The sequence below is a fragment of the Argopecten irradians genome, chromosome 11, assembly GCF_041381155.1.
Source record: "Argopecten irradians isolate NY chromosome 11, Ai_NY, whole genome shotgun sequence".
NCBI classification, from domain to species: domain Eukaryota; kingdom Metazoa; phylum Mollusca; class Bivalvia; order Pectinida; family Pectinidae; genus Argopecten; species Argopecten irradians.
Window position 1 is genome coordinate 20451389 of NC_091144.1, and position 21310 is coordinate 20472698.

Sequence of the window (21310 nt, forward strand, 5' to 3'; positions counted from 1 at the left end):
ATAAAAAATGAAATTGTGGAACATATCTTGACTTCATGGTCTGAAAATGTATACTGATGTCATTGCTATGTAGACGTAAACATAATTATTTGGGACAGTACAGCCACATTTTATTGATTTGTGTATGCAAAGGTAAAACCTATGCAAATATTTAAATTCTCAGAATGTAACTTTTGGTGATAAGTGATATCTAAAAAGCTTGTTAGTTTAAACTTTCTTTATTTCGATATGTAACCCTGGTCAATACTAGCCGCAATATATCGCTCGGCTAGAGAGAACTTCTCTTTGGCTCGATCGGTTGAGCGTCAGCTAGTAATCCAGAGGTTCTGAGTTCGATCCCGAGCAGAGGCAGGTATTAATTTATTGTAGATCCTGACCCTGTTACAGATATATGCATATATTATAGAACAAATATTAAAAAGGCGGAAATAGGAACAAGTGTCCCAGACACTTATGTAAACATATCACCATATGTGTTTTATAGCAAATGATAACTTTGGAGCATGATAACACCATTCCTACACGATAACTCACTCATTCGTATTAACATTTGATAATGAATACAGACATAATTATAAAACAAGTTTAAACTCGAATGAAATTTGTGGGGTGTAATATCTTACATATAATTATTCAACGGAAGCAAATCTGTCCGTTTTAATGATGCATTGCTGTACGGCTAAGAATATTGGACTGAAATAAGTAGGCGTATTCTGTGAATGCATATAATTAAGATAAGTTTTTAAAGCAGAAGTAGAAGGGTTTGAGCAAACACTTTGTGGTAGACTATTCCATTGGTTTATAACAGAAGGTCAAAAAGATTTTTGATAGAACGAAGTTTTACATAATATAGGTGTAATATGGTCCGAGTGTCTAGTGTCATATGAATGTCCTTCAGAAACAGTTTCTTGGATAATGCTATAGAGGTATTTATGTGTATAATGCTTGAACATCTTGTGGAAATGTATAACTTTATGAACTTGTATTCGATCAAATAAGCTGACCCATGCAGATTCGTTGAACAGCGTATCAATACTAACCAATTGTGTTGCACTTGTAATATTATTCTAGCTGCTTCTCTAGTTCATGAGGTATGTTTCCTCAAACTATATATCCCCATACTCCATTACCGCCTTATAAATGAAAAATAAATTGTTTGTAGAGTGTTCCAATCAAATTTGAATTTTAAAGATCGCAGAAGGTTTAGTTTTGGAGAGACTTTAGAAATTATATATTGACATGATCTTCCCAACTCTCATTAGCGGAAAAATAGACACCGAAATGCTGATGAGAGTCGACATTGTTAATTGGTACTTGGTTCATCTGAAGGATTGGGTGATTTGGGTGGTTTCGTTTCCTACTTACTAAAACAGTTTCGGATTTATTTGGATTGAAAGTAACAAGGCATTGCCTTGCCCAAGTGTTAGTTTTCCCCAAATCTGATTCTAATATGGCATGTGTTGTTAAAAGATTTTTTTCTACAACCATATACAAAGAAGTGTCGTCGGCAGAAAGTTTTATAATGGAATCAATATTAGAAACAATATCGTTAATATACACTAAGAAAAACAAATGACCTAAAATATAACCCTGAGGTACTCCAGCATTAATAGAAACCCAGTTTGAACCGTTGTTTAAATTTACTTTTTGTTTCCTGTCCATTAGATAAATTTCAAACCAAGATAAACGTTTTCCACATATACATAAAACAAAGCTTGTTGATTCGTAAATATGAAAGTTATGGCACACATAATTAAATTAATAGCAGGCAGTTTGAAAAAGCGAGAAGATCCACGAAAGTATGAACAGTTTCTAGTCATTTTACTAAAAATACATTATTTCTTCAAATTAATGATCCTTTCATTGTAAAATTACTGAGTCAATTTGTGACCCGAAATTTTGTTCTATTCTTACAGCTATTTTTGCTACATAATTTTTTATTATGCATAATGAAAAGGTATTCAGTACACTTTGTGTCATCAATAAAATAAATATCTTAAGAGTATTTTCTAAACAATTTATGATATCTCAAAACTGTAACGGTGTTAAGTACCCAATTACAGAACGTTTACAGAACGTAACTAAGCATTGGTTGTCATATTTTGACATGTATTTGTGTGTGACATACATTGGGCACTGGTAGATACTGTTTACTGCAGTATTGGATATGCGAGAGCAACCAATGCCCAACGTATAATATGATTTCCGCTATATTCCGCTGTATATCTATCGTTACAAAGGATAATACAAATACACATTGCTGGAAATATCTACCAAAAATATGACAACCTAAACAAATCCAACAACAACCCGAATATTAATTATTCAACATTGATGTTACTGGTTTTTTTTTAATTCCACCGGGGTATGAAAGATTTTTTTTGCAAACTGTGTGAACTCACGTAGCGGATTCTTACAGGTTTGCAAAAAACTAAATAAATAGACAAAGAAAAATAAATAGGTAATAAATAAAAATATAGATAAATAAATTAATAAAATATATATATTTATTCAAGCTAATTGATAATATAAAATACATTTTAAACGTACGATTCTATTGATTTAATAATCAACGTCGGTATTGTGACATTACGATAATCAATATAAACATTTCTGCCTTTCCAATTATAAATATAGGAATATCAAATGCAATAACATCAATGTAATGCTAATTGTTTGAATCACCAAAAACATCTGTGGTGCGATTCAAGCGTGTTTTTAATACCTAATACCAATAAATGATTCTTTACATTCACTTCAAAGTGCATGGCTACACGCAGTAAATCAATTATTAAAACTCCATGGCCTAGATGTCATTTCTGTTCCACTGTTGCATACGTAATGTGTATTAAAGGGAGATAACTATGCTCATTGAGAACGTCTAACTGAAACAATCTGACTGAGATACTCTATAATTGCTTTATGCCATAGTAACATCAGATGTTGGTTCCTTTGCCTCAGACTTAGCGAAACAGGCTCCTGGCTCCGGGATGTTCACCATGGCAACTGAAATATATTTAAATATAGCATTTGAAAAAAAAATACATGATAAAGTGTCAAATCATATTTTAGGCGTAATGGATTAAAATAACGCGATTGTTTTGTTTATTTTAAATTTTTGTACGTTCTTTTGTTTTTGCTTTCTAATGTAAGGAAGGTAAAATGTATAGGGTGACACACACTATTTTGTTCTAGACAAAGCAAATGCAATTCTTCAAATCAGATTTGACGTTAGCATTTGCGACATTTCTATGTGTGATTTTGTAAATATTAAATGATATATGCAAATAAAGTGATGTAAAATAAATAAAAAAATCGTACCACTATCTTTAACGGTTGGTAAAGATTCGTCGGGTGTAGATGTTGGTTCGATTCTTTTCCTTTCTATCCACATGACTCTGGCCACCACTAGTGAACATAAGGTCACCACAGTAAACATAGTCCCTCCTATAGCACATCCTATGATCAATCCTTTTCTGTGTAAAACATGACGTATTTTATGTGAAAATTGCTAATAAATAATTCAATAAGTTGAATAAGGTAAATAGTTCTCTGGTAAATTACATATATAGCGAGAAGATAAAAAAAATCATGTTTCGTAGTATATATCAAGAAAATAAGTCTGGATAAAATTCCGAATTAAAAAACCTTTTAGCGGAAGAATGCTTATTTAAATCCTATCGAATTTCTTTTCTTAATTAAGTCGCCTCAAATGTCAAGACAATTAACAAGTCCTAGATATATAATATATATATATATATATATATATAGTGCATCATAAAGGCAATATTATAATTATACCGTGTGTATCTTTTGTATTTCAAAAATCGTTTAGGTAGCAAAAATAAAGTGGGGAAATTTAAAATACATTTTTAGCAAGTACATGTAACATCTAGAGTTCTACGACACGCCTTCTAACTTTAGAGACTATTGTACATTACAATGACTATACAATGAACAGGACATTTATGGTGTTTTAGGAAATTATTGGGTTGTCAGATTTGTTGTACTCACCTGGATTCAGTTTTACCTGATGGTTTGTAGGAAGGTGTTACAGGAACGTAACTATAACAACACGTCTTATACGAGTATGTTCTCGGGTATCTTAGGGGGAAACGGTAATAATACTCAATATGTCCTTCCTTTATTGTACAACATCGGTCTGGACAGTACTTCGGGGAATAGTTCCTATCAACCCAATTATAATAAATTTGACGATCGTTGGTCCCTATAGAATAACGTCCATAGACACTGTTAAAGTGAGTTTGATAGAACTGTCCAACACATTGCTCGTAACCTGAACTCTGACCTGAAACAATTTAATTAAATCAAATTATTATTGATCAATCTAAGTTATGCACACATTACTCATAATATTGATGCTTTGATTTAAATAATGAGTGAAATATATCAGATGTTAATTTGATAATTAGGCCGTAGTAGTCTGTCTATATGGCAATGATACTGGACAGGATTGATGTCGTATTTAGTAAGCGACAATGATACTGTTGGACCAGATTGATACTGGTGGACTAGATTGATGTACTTCATTGTAAGTGACAATGATACTGGTGGACCAGATTGATGTACTACTAAGAAAGTGACAATGATATGGTGGACCAGATTGATGTACTACTTGAAGTGACAATGATAGTGGTGGACCAGATGATGATACTGAAGTACATGATACTAGATTGATGTACTACTTTGTAAGTGACAATAATACTGATGGACCAGATTGATGTACTACTTTGTAAGTAACATTGATACTGGTGGACCAGATTGGTGTACTACTTTGTAAGTGACATTGATACTGGTGGACTAGATTAATGTACTACTTTGTAAGTGACATTGATACTGGTGGACTAGATTAATGTACTACTTTGTAAGTGACATTGGTACTGGTGGACCAGATTGATGTACTACTAAGAAAGTGACAATGATACCGGTGTACCAGATTGATGTACTACTAAGAAAGTGACAATGATGCTGGTGGACCAGATTGATGTACTACTAAGAAAGTGACAATGATGCTGGTGGACCAGATTGATGTACTACTAAGAAAGTGACAATGATACTGGTGGACCAGATTGATGTACTACTAAGGAAGTGACAAAGTGACCAATGATACTGGTGGACCAGATTGATGTACTTCTTTGTAAGTGACAATGATACTGGTGGACCAGATTGATGTACTACTAAGAAAGTGACAATGATACTGGTGGACCAGATTGATGTACTACTAAGAAAGTGACAATGATACTGGTGGACCAGATTGATGTACTTCTTTGTAATGTGACAATGATACTGGTGGACCAGATTGATGTACTACTAAGAAAGTGACAATAATACTGGTGGACCAGATTGATGTACTACTAAGAAAGTGACAATGATACTGGTGGACCAGATTGATGTACTTCTTTGTAAGTGACAATGATACTGGTGGACCAGATTGATGTACTACTAAGAAAGTGACATTGATACTGGTGGACCAGATTGATGTACTATTTAGTAAGTGACAATGATACTGGTGGACCAGATTGATGTACTACTAAGAAAGTGACAATGATACTGGTGGACCAGATTGATGTACTACTAAGAAAGTGACAATGATGCTGGTGGACCAGATTGATGTACTACTAAGTGAAATGATACTGGTGACCAATTGATGACTATAGAAATGACTGATCTGGTGGACCAGATTGATGTACTACTAAGAAAGTGACAATGATACTGGTGGACCAGATTGATGTACTACTAAGAAAGTGACAATGATACTGGTGGACCAGATTGATGTACTACTAAGAAAGTGACAATGATACTGGTGGACCAGATTGATGTACTACTAAGAAAGTGACAATGATACTGGTGGACCAGATTGATGTACTACTAAAAAGTGACAATGATACTGGTGGACCAGATTGATGTACTATAGAAGTGACAATGATAGTATGTACATGATGATTGTACCAATTTCATTGAATGACAAGTATGATACTGGTGGACCAGATTGATGTACTACTAGAATGACATGAATGACCATGATGTACTGAGTGACATGATATGGTGGACCAGATGTGTACTATGAAAGTGACAATGATACTGGTGGACCAGATTGATGTACTACTAAGTGACAATGATAGGTGACCAGATTGATGTACTACTAGAAGTGACAATGAATGTGACCAGATTGATGTACTACTAATAAAGTGACAATGATACTGGTGGACCAGATTGATGTACTACTAAGAAAGTGACAATGATACTGGTGGACCAGATTGATGTACTTCTTTGTAAGTGACAATGATACTGGTGGACCAGATTGATGTACTACTAAGAAAGTGACAATGATACTGGTGGACCAGATTGATGTACTACTAAGAAAGTGACAATGATACTGGTGGACCAGATTGATGTACTACTAAGAAAGTGACAATGATACTGGTGGACCAGATTGATGTACTACTAAGAAAGTGACAATGATACTGGTGGACCAGATTGATGTACTACTAAGAAAGTGACAATGATACTGGTGGACCAGATTGATGTACTATTTAGTAAGTGATAATGATACTGGTGGACCAGATTGATGTACTACTAAGAAAGTGACAATGATACTGGTGGACCAGATTGATGTACTACTAAGAAAGTGACAATGATACTGGTGGACCAGATTGATGTACTATTTAGTAAGTGACAATGATACTGGTGGACCAGATTGATGTACTACTAAGAAAGTGACAATGATACTGGTGGACCAGATTGATGTACTACTAAGAAAGTGACAATGATATTGGTGGACCAGATTGATGTACTACTAAGTAAGTGACAATGATACTGGTGGACCAGATTGATGTACTACTAAGAAAGTGACAATGATACTGGTGGACCAGATTGATGTACTACTAAGAAAGTGACAATGATATTGGTGGACCAGATTGATGTACTTCTTTGTAAGTGACAATGATACTGGTGGACCAGATTGATGTACTATTTAGTAATTGACAATGATACTGGTGGACCAGATTGATGTACTACTAAGACAGTGACAATAATAATGGTGAACCAGATTGATGTACTACTAATAAAGTGACAATGATACTGGTGGACCAGATTGATGTACTACTAAGAAAGTGACATTGATACTGGTGGACCAGATTGATGTACTACTAAGAAAGTGACATTGATACCGGTGGACCAGATTGATGTTATACTAATAAAGTGACAATGATACTGGTGGACCAGATTGATGTACTACTAAGAAAGTGACAATGATATTGGTGGACCAGATTGATGTACTTCTATGTAAGTGACAATGATACTGGTGGACCAGATTGATGTACTATTTAGTAAGTGATAATGATAGTGGTGGACCAGATTGATGTACTACTAAGAAAGGATTGATGTACTACTAAGAAAGTGACAATGATACTGGTGGACCAGATTGATGTACTATTTAGTAAGTGATAATGATACTGGTGGACCAGATTGATGTACTACTAAGTAAGTGACAATGATACTGGTGGACCAGATTGATGTACTACTTTGTAAGTGACAATGATACTGGTGGACCAGATTGATGTACTACTTTGTAATTGACAATGATACTGGTGGACCAGATTGATGTACTACTAAGAAAGTGGCTATGATACTGGTGGACCAGATTGATGTACTATTTAGTAAGTGACAATGATAGTGGTGAACCAGATTGATGTACTACTAAGAAAGTGACAATGATACCGGTGGACCAGATTAATATACTATTTAGTAAGTGATAATGATACTGGTGGACCAGATTGATGTACTACTAAGAAAGTGACAATGATACTGGTGGACCAGATTGATATACTATTTAGTAAGTGATAATGATAATGGTGGACCAGATTGATGTACTACTAAGAAAGTGACGATGATACCGGTGGTACCAGATTGATGTACTACTAAGAAAGTGACAATGATACTGGTGGACCAGATTGATGTACTATTTAGTAAGTGATAATGATACTGGTGGACCAGATTGATGTACTACTAAGAAAGTGACAATGATACTGGTGGACCAGATTGATGTACTACTAAGAAAGTGACATTGATACTGGTGGACCAGATTGATGTACTTCTAAGAAAGTGACAATGATACTGGTGGACCAGATTGATGTACTACTAAGAAAGTGACATTGATACTGGTGGACCAGATTGATGTACTACTAAGAAAGTGACATTGATACCGGTGTACCAGATTGATGTACTTCTAAGAAAGTGACAATGATACTGGTGGACCAGATTGATGTACTTCTAAGAAAGTGACAATGATACTGGTGGACCAGATTGATGTACTACTAAGAAAGTGACATTGATACTGGTGGACCAGTATATGTACTACTAAGAAAGTGACATTGATACCGGTGTACCAGATTGATGTTTTTCTAAGAAAGTGACAATGATACTGGTGAACCAGATTGATGTACTACTAAGAAAGTGACAATGATACTGGTGGACCAGATTGATGTACTATTTAGTAAGTGATAATGATATTGGTGGACCAGATTGATGTACTACTAAGAAAGTGACAATGATACTGGTGAACCAGATTGATGAACTACTAAGAAAGTGACAATGATACTGGTGGACCAGATTGATGTACTATTTAGTAAGTGACAATGATACTGGTGGACCAGATTGATGTACTACTAAGAAAGTCGCATTGATACTGGTGGACAAGATTGATGTACTTTTTTGTAAGTGACAATGATACTGGTGGACCAGATTGATGTACTACTAATAAAGTGACAATGATACTGGTGGACCAGATTGATGTACTACTAAGAAAGTGACAATGATACTGGTGGACCAGATTGATGTACTACTAAGAAAGTGACATTGATACTGGTGAAACAGATTGATGTACTTCTTTGTAAGTGACAATGATACTGGTGGACCAGATTGATGTACTACTAAGAAAGTGACAATGATACTGGTGGACCAGATTGATGTACTATTTAGTAAGTGATAATGATACTGGTGGACCAGATTGATGTACTACTAAGAAAGTGACAATGATAGTGGTGGACCAGATTGATGTACTACTAAGAAAGTAACAATGATACTGGTGGACCAGATTGATGTACTACTTTGTAATTGACAATGATACTGGTGGACCAGATTGATGTACTACTAAGAAAGTGACAATGATACTGGTGGACCAGATTGATGTACTACTAAGAAAGTGACAATGATACTGGTGGACCAGATTGATGTACTACTAAGAAAGTGACAATGATACCGGTGTACCAGATTGATGTACTACTAAGAAAGTGACATTGATACTGTTGGACCAGATTGATACTGGTGAATCAGATTGATGTACTACTTAGTAAATGATCTGATTGAGAAGGATATTGGCTGGCCTAAATATGTGTGTATTCTAAGTTGTTATATATACCCACGAACTAATTTGACTTGATGCTTATCGTAGTACTATGACAGAGAACCTGTAAGATTCCTCCCTTAAATGCAGAACGTCCCAGGGGCCTTTGCCAATAAATAATGAAAATTTCAATACTGCATTCGTTTAATAGAGGTTTGTTTTATCTTAAACATTTCTTTTAAACATACGAGGGCTCGATCGGAGGAAAATGATGAAAAGAAAATGAAATTTTCGAAAATACGCTTCCCTGGACAACCAAATCGTACTTCATATTGTGTAACTTTACATTAATTTTTTAACCTCCATTTTGGACTATGTGTGATTTACTGTCAATTAATTACATTCAATAGTATATTAATCTTGTTTTATCATATTTAGAACACTAAAGTACTATCTTAATTTCATATTAGTTTTATTGATGAACAACTGCTGTACAAATGGTATTCTCAGTGATGAAATGTTATAGAATAAAGGTTTAAGAAGTAATATAGCTATGGTAAATGGCTTTGAGCTATCTTATCGAACCAGATTCGAGCCTTATATTCGACACGGAGTGGTTGTGTACTACACATCAGTAATGACTTTGCAATTGCCACCCCTTTCCCCTCTCTACATACTTGTAAAGGGTCATCAATGAATTTGATACATATATGTTAATCTTCTTTTCAGATGTGTTCAAGCCAATATAAGACTTTAACTTCTAGAATGTGAATTCCGTTTTGAATACTTTCTCATAGAATGCTATATAAAGATTTCAAATGAATATGGACAATGTCGCACATAAAATAGACAGACGCTTATTACAGATAAAATATATAAAAATTAACGTATAAAGATGTTTTTAAAAGACAGAAGGTCGTTCAATTTAGACAGCCGCTATAGGACAACTGTAATACTGTATATACTTACCTATCCATGCCAACATTACAAAAATCGCCAAATACCTGGGGGTCATGGTGACTACAAACAAGAAGAGGTGTTAGACGAATTAATCTGGGTTGGTTGTGGCCACGACAGCCCAGGTAAACAGTGGCTTGGCGGTGTCTGTACTGAGGCGTATATTATATATCAATTACGTGACCTTGTGATGACGTATCTGATATACTTCTATTGTCTTTACACTCATTTAAATAGCATAGTAAACTTAACACTTAATCTATTCTAAAAATAAAGAAGATAGAACTCTATCAATCAGAAAACACGGAATTATAATCATGAAATGGAAGCAAGTAATGATACACAACTTTTTTATTATTATTTTGAGACCACTTTATAAGAACTACCATAAAAATTGTGTTTTTGTAGACCAATTTTCACAGAGCAAGATATACCCCAAAGAGGGAGTACTGCATGATACAAATTCAATAACAGTATATTAATCAAAAAGGGTTGTGATATTAAGTAAATGACTAATGTTCTAAGGCAATACCAAGGGAGAAAACGCAACCAGTGTGGCGAGAGGAACAAAACATTACTGCAAAATGATAAAACGATATGAAGCAAGGTTTGGTCATCAAGGTCGATTCGTAATTCATTTTACACCTGCAAACATGCTTAAATGACATGTTTTAACAATGACATAAATACTACAATGTGTACTACTTACAAACGACTGCAACTGCATGTGTATATTGTTTGGTCTAGACCGACATATTTAATTTAAAGACGTGTAATAGTTTGGCGATGACTGGAATTCAGAGTACCCAAGAAAAACCACCGACTTACGAAAGTACCTGGTAATTGCACCATATCAATTTCAAACATCCACAAAAGATTGATTATATGTAGGAGTTTAATGTCCGGACCTCTTAAACACTTGGCGGTGACAAACCCCCCTCATTCCGTCATCTCTGATCTTAGCGTTCGAATCCAATCTGTGGCAGTTTTCAGGTACTGGTCGTAGGTCGGCCATTCTTTTTCTCCGTGAACTCCATTACTCATAGACCTACTTAACATCAAACGTCTTTAAAACATTCGGCCATGGTGGTACCAAAAATAATGTTATAACATTTACAATCCAATACTATAGTGACCAGGCACAACTGACAGCTGACCTTACCTTAAATTATTTCATATAAATTGTAATATTGTAATAATCATCAGTTTTTAATTTGAACTATTTGAATTAAATACTTATTTTGCACATTTTATTAAGATGTCACAATAAACCATATTATCAAATTTATAATTTGCAACTTATATTCTTATTAATGCATTTTGAAATGATCTCAATTTATTATACAAACTTACCTCAATTTCTAGTTGCTTTATTTCTTGGCACATAAGACATAAAGGATATTCAAGATAGCAGGACAATCAACCATAGTTCTCTGACGATGCGTATCATTTTGCTTATTGTAAAGCAATGGTATTTCATTTCTAATTATGATAAACGAAATGCAATAGAATAGATAAGGTTGTAAATTTTAATTGAAAATATTCTGAACACCAGGCAGGTAAAATGGGATCAAACATATAAATATAAGTAAATAGTAGAAACAAACTACAGACACTAAATACACATAAAACGTTACGCGAATGTCTCCTCCGTAATTGGGGCCGCGGTGGCCGAGTGGTTAAGATGTCCCGACATATTACCACAAGCCCTCCACCTCTGGGATGCGGGTTCGAATCCCATGTGGGGCAGTTGCCAGGTACTGACCGCTGACCGGTGGTTTTTCTCCGGGTACTCCGGCTTTCCTCCACCAACAAACCTGGCACGTCCTTACATGACCCTGGCTGTTAAAAGGACGTAAAACTAAACAAACCAAACTCCTCCGTAAAAATTCACGGGGAATATAAACTTTCTTACAATAAATCTTACAAAACTTTCTTACAATAATTCTTACAAAAAATTCTTAAGTTTTACAAAACTTTCTTACAATTATTCACATCAAAATTTCAATAAAGCCTGTCCAATGGTGTCAATCTTGTAACAAAAGGAATAGAGAAAAATCACTGGAATAAAAATAAAATTAAAAAGTAAAATTACAAAATAATATTTAGCTGAAGTGGTTCCTATTTATGTATGTAATATTACTACACTAATGATATTTATTTAAAATCAAGTAACTTAAAATATCAAAAGTGAGACAGCAAGTCAACAACCGACATTAAAAATACACTAATATCCGAATAATGTATAAGCATACTGGTTCGCCCAAGTTATACTCATCAGTACGTGCGGATAAATCTGAAAATAAGAACTATGTAAGCGAAAAGTAGGAACGTGCAAATCACTCATGATCAATAAAAATATTTGCGAATAAATCAATTAACCTATAATAATGAATCACACACAGTTAAATGGACGGGACAATCAAGTTGAATTAAACATTTGGGACTAGAAAATACATAGACATTGACTACTGTACAATTGTTTGATTCCATAGGGGTAAAGTTTTCGCTATTTACTGTTTTGAACCAATTCGCGGGGGTCATTTTCGCAAATGATTTTTGTAGCGTGTGGAAGCACCATTCACTTGACAGGGTAAGGTATGTAAAACTATCAGTTTTTTTGGGAAAAAATCCGAGATATTTTAAAACCTGCATATTTAGGGGATTTCGTCAAATTAGCAAATTTAAACTCCCGCGTATTTTGAGGCAATATACAGTATCTCAAAGTACGATATTGTACGGTAAATATATGCGATTACGTTTACATATTCACTGCAACACCACTATATAACCTATAACGCTTCATTAAATTATTGCAAACTGATTTCAGTTGAATGCTTAGATAATACATTTCCTACCCTTTGATTCGTCTTTTAATAATTTGACACATATTTACTAATTGATATGTAACAAACAATGGATATGAAATATAAATACAGCTGAAGATCACGTGTAGGGAAATACAACCAAAACGCTAAACTATTAAATGATCATCAGTGGTGTAAATTGTCGTAAAACAATTAACATCCCTCAACACAACACATCTAATTCAGAATAAATATAAATACAGAAAAAAACATGTTTATAGACCACTAAAGGGACATAATGGTCTCTACAGCTTAGTGGTCGTTATATACAGGTCAATGTTTGAATTTATCCTGCAGAAGATCTTCTTGTTATGATAATTTGTACAAATTACAGTAGGAATAGTACCAAATTGCGGGTCACAAATTCGCCCAGCAAATTTTACTTTGACAAAATAATAAACTTTGAAAAAACACTGTGGTTTAAACATAAAACTACATTGAATTATTGGCTACCAATCACAAGACGATGATGTAATCCCTGCAGAGGTGTTGTATACAGTAGTGTTGATTGAATAAATTAATACTTGCATAAATAGTGTCAGGTTCCATGGAAATATGCCATTTTGTGTAATAACCATGGAAATATGACATTTTTTGTAATAACTCAGCATGCTTGTAACGAACCATCACATCTTAACACATTTCAATACAAAAGGTGAACATTGTTAACAATGATTTGAAATCTAATGCATGAATCATTTCGGTGCATATCCCGATAAAAATGTGCATATGATAAGTAGTTTGAAGATATTGTGTATTTCTCTGTTTTGATATCGAAACAGATGTTCATTGATAAACAAACAATGTGTAGACATGAATTTTCGCACAACTTTTTGCACTCAAATCTTTGTATTCTGCATAAATGCCATTTCATAACTTATCTACTAAAACAAATTGGAAACTATAATCTATAATCTCTGATTCGACACATGATACATGTGTTACATATATGTTTGGGGTGTTAAAATAGATTAAAGTCCCTTCTTTGATTTTGTTGTTGTTGGGTTTTTGTTTTTTGTTGTTGTTTTTTTTGGGTGGGTGGGTGTTGAAGTTGCTTTCGGGGAAGGGTTTGTAAAGGGAATGGTGATATAAAATCAGAATTATAAAAACGCAAAAAGGTTACAAACGACACGTTTTATATTATTTAACCAAAAAGTGATGTTTAAAAACGTCTTCAAAATTAACCAAAATTGATGTCTATTACATATTAAGACTTTCTTTTTTTTCTTTGCTCAATCCACAAGATTTTTTTCATCAAATTAAAGAAACAAAATGACCGAATCTGGTATGTTGTGAGGTATTCAGCTGCTATAGGAAGACTGTGTTAGATAAATGACAAACAAGCCCGTTAACATAGATCTACAATTATAAAAGGTGTATCACAAAATCTGTCACGGAAGGTGGAAGACACTTAACATACCAATTCTATTTATTCTAAATACCCTCCCTTAGATTTAGGCTATACCTCACAGATCTAATGTCTCCCATCCAGCATACCCTCGGGGATACTTTGATGAGGGGGAGGTGTATTATTGTGCATTCCAATTTTAGCACATCAACCAAATTTTATAAATTAGCTCAAGGGTAAAAAAAACCCATAAATTTCGTAGAAATATTTACCATACTGTACACCATGAAATGTTGAATGTGTAGAAACATTAAGGGTTTTTTGGTTATTCTTCACCCACCAATAACAACGATATAACATGAAAAGCCCTGAGAGGATTAGAGAAAATATTCCAATCCAATTATTTTTTTGAAAGCTCCAACCTGCTAAAGACACTATCCATGTACATTTTATGCTATACAGAATGTTAATTACTCTTATTAAATATTCATTGATCGTCTAAGTGTTAAAACCATTCGGAATGTCTCAATGAATGAGATATTTCAAAAACGGGGAAACCAAACAAATGTATAATGACACAATGCTTTACTATCCATGTTTATGTCATGATGACGTCATTCCGGTCATTTGTTCACTGACTTCCCATAGCTTTTTCGCCAGCCCTTCGTCGTAAGCCTTTTTATTGATGTACCATGTATGGTCACTTGGTTTACAGTCCATGAAATATTGACCGGAAATTCCTTTAGTTGCGTCACAAACTGCGCAGTGGATGGTAGTTTGGGCTCCTTCATCCGGGCTCTGAACACAACAAACATGATTTTATTTGATTTTGCTAAATATATTTTTGTGAACACTCTACAAACCATGTTCAGTCAATATAAAAATCTATTTATATGCATCAGTTCGCTAAAATCGTATAAATAGTTGAGGTCATTCGCGGACCGTCTTTTGAATATGAATACATGTGACATATGCGTGCATATTTTGAGACATTGATATATAGCTTTGAGTCCTCTTGTGATAGCGAAAACGTCTGTCTATGTTGACTGAAGGTAATGCCAGAAGTCGTAGAGCAGGATACAGTCAGTCACATTACAAAGGTGACAGCTGACAAAATCACAATAAAGCTTATTAATGTCCAAAATCTGACCATATTCATATCAAAAGTTGAATCGTCATGGAATTTTTGAAATACATGAAATTTAATAGAAGCCTACCTTAAAGTACAATAGAAGCTTACCTTGAAGTATAATAGAAGCTTACTTTATAGTACAACAGAAGCTTATCTTGAAGTATAATAGAAGCTTACCTTGAAATATAATAGAAGCTTACCTTGAAGTATAATAGAAGCTTACCTTGAAGTACAATAGAAGCTTACCTTGAAGTACAAAAGACGCTTACCTTGAAGTATAATAGAAGCTTACCTTGAAATACAATAGAAGCTTACCTTGAAGTACAGCCTTCCGATCGTGTTGATAAAGAGTTTAAACGGTTGTGGTACGTCACGGAGAAGTTCGGTACGTACGGTACCCGGATGTAGACAGTTAATTACGACGTCTGAAAAAATTAAACATTATCATTCATTTTTAATTGCAACTAGCCTGTTTATGCGTTTAAAATATTCCCTTAACGCAAAGAAAATATTGTGAAAATCCTTTCAAACCCCACAGATTCAACTTGCATTTTATCTATTATTTTTTAGCTTGCAATGCACAGCGATAATTTTATCAGTTTTGCTATGACATACTCTAGGAATATCGAGGATGAAGCTAATCGTGCAGAATAATATACAAGACAGACTATATGGTCATGTTAAATAGTCTCATTTCACAGGTGACGCAGATATTCCCCTATTCAAATTTTCTCTCGCTATATACTTCAACGTTTGAGAATCTCACAATTCATTAAATTCTTAAATAGTTGCACACTTTTTATACATTTTCATCTACATATTTAATTTTGTAAATGATCAGGGGTGAATAATGAGTGATCGACTTTACCTGAATCTTCCAGTCTCCGACTTAACTCTTTTGTAAACAATATATTTGCAAATTTTGTATCAAAATATGGTTCCCCGTTATCAAACTTCCGTATCCAGGTCATATCATCAAAGTTTATCTTCCCTATGATATTCACCAGGGAGGAAACCATGACAATTCGACTAGCACCAGATTTCTTCAACAGACCTTCAAACAAAAAAAACATATTGCTTTATGCATTTGTTATGTAGTCTAAGCGTAACTACATTTGTAAAGTTTTGTTGATAAGTATATGTAATAAACTTATCTTTTTTTCGTAAGAAAATGTTCATTAATATACGTCTATGAATACAATGACTACTTGCCAATAATCTGGCCAAGAGTGTGTGATGTGTGTTAAAGGGGACATTTATAAAAGTGGAATACGGGAGCTACATGCCAACAATCAAGTCACCCAACCATTAATATACAGGAAGAAGAGGTTATAAATATGGACAGTAGTCCTAACGTCTACATAAACTTTGCTGTGTATACATTTATAAATTTGTCTTCATTTTATAAGCATCACGATTAGTTACCTACCCAGAAGAAGATTTGTTAGCAAGAACGGTCCCAAGTGGTTTGTGGCCAGGGTGTACTCCAATGCTTCAGAGGTAATTAGTCTCTTGGCTCCTGAAACCCATTAACATTACCTGTAGGTTAACAACTAAATATCTAGATCTGTTTTATAATGAATAGTTAATACTCGCCTTTATTGTTTCGGATAAATTGTATATTTGAAAGAAAATGTTCTTTTATGTTGTCCTTTTCCATTAACTCTAGAAAGCGGTGCCAGTATCCAGTCGTTAAGTGAAAACAATAACTCGCGTGGTCTCATTTCCAATTCATTGACTTTTTCCGAATTTACTGTTTTAAATATAGAGTAAACGTTTTGTGCATTTAATGAAACTGCATTTCGTTTCGAGAAGTTGGTTGAAAACCCTCTGAAAATTCGCCAAGAATACTTGTTAATTAAGTGACTAAATAGCAACGACACCAATCTAATTAAAATTCGATGTTTATTATCTACTCCGTACACTCCGTATGAACATACGGAATGTATGGAGTAGATAATGAACATCGAATTTTACTTAGACTGCAACAACATATGATCATTTCAGCACGCAGACTGCGACAAACGAAGACAATTATATAAATAGAACACAGCTCAATATTCACAAATGTAAATCTTAACATGGAGATCTAATATCAAACGATGGTTTGGAGTTGTTGCCTCCCTTTAATCTTTAAGTGTTTAACCCACCTGCCGCCGCAGCGTTGTTGATAAGGATATCAAGTCGAGGCTCTTCTTTTAAGATCTTTTCGACAAACTCCCTCACACTTGCCATATATCCTAGATCCAACTTCCTGACAACGACATTGGTGTTTCCGGTTTTCTCCACGAGTTTTGCGCGGGCCTTTTCACCTCGTTCCATGTTTCTGCACGCCATAATGACACGACATTTGCGTCGCGCGAAATCTTCCGCCGTGGCGAATCCTATACCTGTAAATATGGAAAATATGAAAAAAAAACATGTTTAAAATCACTTTCAACGAAAGTAAGGTATTAGTCGCTGTCAAATATTATTCAAATATTCAATTACACATAACGAGAAAAAAACGCGTGTACTGTATATAAATGATTAAAAAAAAACAGTTAAAGACTATAAATACGTGGTGAATATTTGAGCTCATGGACATAATTATATCTTAACTTAGCGTGATGACTGTAAATTAATTTGAACCCAAAACGTAATTCGATTTTTGACAATGCAAGGACGCGAGCGTTGAGTACGTACCAGCGTTAGCTCCCGTGATAATAGCCGTCTTTCCCGTGAGGTCGGCCTTACTAGTACACCTGCCCTTGATCTTCTCCAGGTAGATCTTTATGATGACCGCCATGATCCCCACCACTATCGACACCCACCACACCCACCACATCGCGGTCAGCTGGGGAAATTAGACAAAACCTAAAATGTGATCCATCATTAACAAGGTAACACACTGCGGGAACCCATAATCAGCCGCCCGGAAATGATGTACATACGTTTCCTTTTCGACGCCATCATTGTTTGTGTTTGTTTTTTCGAGCAACGATTCTAAATGATAAATCACTTCTCTATCTATTACTGGTATTTTATTTGATAAATCAGGTACTACAAAATGTACCGCATATTTCCTTTGTACTTACCCTAACATTTATGCATGTTAGACTATTAGTACTTGGAGCGGGATTTTTTTGATATTTTACTTCACATATATGTTAACATATAAACAAATACTGATTTGTTATTTTGCTGTGCTGTTTCGACATTATTTGTTAAAAAGTTGAAATAAAATGTCTTTTTATATTATTATTATGCGTTACTTTTGGTAAAATTTACTTATTTTTGCAAACGAATAATGTTACAAAATTAATTACATAATGTACAAAAACTATATAACACTTCATATTATAATCATTAACAGATGGTGTCTCACATCTATCAACCATGATAATCCCAGATTGGCGGAGGAAATGTTTCAAGTACAGTAGGTAGGTCAAAGTTTGAGTTACATTTTCTATTATTTATTAATGTATTATCAATATACCTATGTTGATAATGACCTTTTGTTTTGTAAGCTTCAATTTATTTAACTTTTCCCATTTATCTAACTTTGTTTTGATTTGCCTGCAACAAATATAAACCGACCGATGCAAAAACAGCATCGTTTTAACCGTCCTTTGAAATGTATTTACTTCCCTGCCTTTTATGACATATACATAAATATGTATTATATCTGTAGCACTTACTGCATGCTGTAAATATATTGCATATGCCTTTGATTTTGTAGAGTTCATGGAGAAAACACCGAAAAGAAGATTTAATTTTGCGAAGGAATAATAACCAGGTTTAATAACTTGGTATTTATATCAGGTCATTCCTTTGAAAAGCAATATCATGTTTCTGGTGTTTTTGTATGTTTTAGTGATACGCCAGGTCGTTTTGGTAAATTTGAAAATTGAAACTTTAAGAAGTTCTGGTGATTTTAAAAATAGTCCGTTGGTCATTTACATTTTAGATCCATTTTGTTTTTCACTTCGCCCCAGAAGATACTGCCGTGATATGACTTAAGAGAATGATTGATTTATTAAAGTCAAGTCTTGTATTATTCTGAATTACTTGTGTAAATTTAATACTATAGCTTATTGTATATTAAGTTGAGGTTGAAGTTACGTAAAGATTATTTCCCGATACAGAATCTAAATAGAAATCCTCTTCACTGGCAAATCATACCCTAATTATAATAAATCAAATGTATACTATACTGGCCATCAGTCTCTAACATATTTTTAAAAAATCACTAAAATTAATTCGTTTTGTGTCTGTGACATTATCTGATTCTAGCGATATATTCTAGTATTAGACTTCTGCTATGAAAATCCAAAGTTATCAATACATTAAATTTAGTGTCTGATGGCCAGTCTAACATTTTTAAATTATATATCTTAGTTCATATAAATAGTAGGATAATTAAAAATCCTCATGGGACTTAGTATGGATTTCTATTAAAAGCACGAATCAAATGTATGTATTAGGTAATACAGAGGGCGTATTAGAATTTGTATCATGTACACTGGAAATTGATCCGGTTACACATGTGTTTCACTCGTGTAAACAGTGTAAACAGACAAACGTGTGTAGTGACTTAGCACTAATGTCCCCAAGATAAGGTAAGCAATGCGACACCCATTACAACAGGAAAGCTTCATATAAGTGTTCCTTACATTACATCTGGTGATTACTATAAGACATCAATACGCCTCCACACATGTTCGGATATACACGTGTGTTCAGTTCACACATGTGGAACGAATTAGCTTCAAGCACTGTACATATATATGCGGCATATATATTGATATTATACGTGCAATACTTGGTCTTATGTGTTATTCAGGATTCCAAATTCTCAGATATAATAAGATATTCTCATCCAATCGATTCGCAACTTACCTCACAAACGATGCGTTTGGAAACAGGTCAGAAGAACTTGAATTATCCTGCAGGACTCTGCTTATCACACTGATAAACACATTGTTTACATGCGGTTCATTGATCCAGGGTCTTCTAAATGTTTAAATGTCAATGCAGCTGGGTTAGTAAAACGCTTAGCATATAGCAAATATGGCGCCTTCTGTTTGAAAAATATCATCTGTATACATTTTGTGCTACTAAATAAAATCAAACAAATTAGATATTTCCCCATCACATTGTGTTGTCTTTTTACATTATAATCTGATAATATGTCAAGTAAAATAACACAAACTACGTATACTGTCTTATCCAATTCATTTGAACGGTTCGTGCCAAACCCTTCGTGTCAAACATACTAACAGCTTCAGTTTGCCATGGATGTGATTTTTTACCTATAATTCCCATATAATTCAAAACTCCCACAAAAAAAAAAAAAAAAAAAAAAAAAAACCACTTGTCAGTGTGTAGGCCTGAATGTTGAAGATTGGGGTTTTTCTTATATTTTGACGTATGTATAATAAAAAATGCTACCCACTTTGCGTCCTTATTAAAACTACTACGATTACATGACCTTTCTGCTTTCTATCTTCCACCAAGAACAGTTCTTGCATCCCAGAAGCGTCGTTTTATCAAAGAAATTCTTTATGAAAAAGACAAAATCCCTTTTCTAAATACACGAGTCCCTAAACATTTACTATGTATACTATGAAAGGTTCAGAAACAACGAACATATTACCGAC

General features: G+C 34.1%; 2 protein-coding genes across 3 annotated transcripts; both read right to left on the minus strand.

Moving 5' to 3' along the window:
* Positions 1 to 2552: 2552 nt before the first annotated feature.
* Positions 2553 to 11697, minus strand: LOC138334960 (uncharacterized). The gene is made up of 4 exons (XM_069283838.1): positions 10334 to 11697; positions 4015 to 4309; positions 3322 to 3476; positions 2553 to 3006 (listed from the first exon to the last, which is right to left on the minus strand). The coding sequence occupies exons 1-4, from the start codon at positions 10377 to 10379 to the stop codon at positions 2921 to 2923; spliced, it is 582 nt and encodes a 193-aa protein (XP_069139939.1). The 5' UTR covers positions 10380 to 11697; the 3' UTR covers positions 2553 to 2920.
* A 135-nt stretch (positions 11698 to 11832) lies between these two features.
* Positions 11833 to 21308, minus strand: LOC138334959 (retinol dehydrogenase 14-like). 2 transcript variants are annotated; one of them, XM_069283835.1, is made up of 7 exons: positions 20550 to 21308; positions 18354 to 18504; positions 17819 to 18058; positions 17098 to 17187; positions 16537 to 16722; positions 15984 to 16093; positions 11833 to 15334 (listed from the first exon to the last, which is right to left on the minus strand). In XM_069283835.1, the coding sequence occupies exons 2-7, from the start codon at positions 18493 to 18495 to the stop codon at positions 15140 to 15142; spliced, it is 963 nt and encodes a 320-aa protein (XP_069139936.1). In that variant the 5' UTR covers positions 18496 to 18504; positions 20550 to 21308; the 3' UTR covers positions 11833 to 15139. The 2 variants fall into 2 exon arrangements, with proteins under 2 accessions (XP_069139936.1, XP_069139937.1); XM_069283836.1 differs by lacking the exon at positions 20550 to 21308 and having other exon boundaries at positions 18354 to 18680.
* Positions 21309 to 21310: the final 2 nt, after the last annotated feature.

Bases quoted from the DNA above. Each gene is read 5' to 3' on its own strand.
- LOC138334960 (XM_069283838.1), bottom strand. From the start codon at position 10,379: ATGACCCCCAGGTATTTGGCGATTTTTGTAATGTTGGCATGGATAG. The intron at 4,310-10,333 runs GTAAGTATATAC...AAATTGTTTCAG, and splicing joins TGTAATGTTGGCATGGATAG to GTCAGAGTTCAGGTTACGAG. The intron at 3,477-4,014 runs GTGAGTACAACA...TGTTTTACACAG, and splicing joins TCAGGTAAAACTGAATCCAG to AAAAGGATTGATCATAGGAT.
- LOC138334959 (XM_069283835.1), bottom strand. From the start codon at position 18,495: ATGTGGTGGGTGTGGTGGGTGTCGATAGTGGTGGGGATCATGGCGGTC. The intron at 16,723-17,097 runs GTAGGTAACTAA...TTTTGTTTGAAG, and splicing joins GCTAACAAATCTTCTTCTGG to GTCTGTTGAAGAAATCTGGT. The intron at 15,335-15,983 runs GTAAGCTTCTAT...TGTTGTGTTCAG, and splicing joins TCGGAAGGCTGTACTTCAAG to AGCCCGGATGAAGGAGCCCA.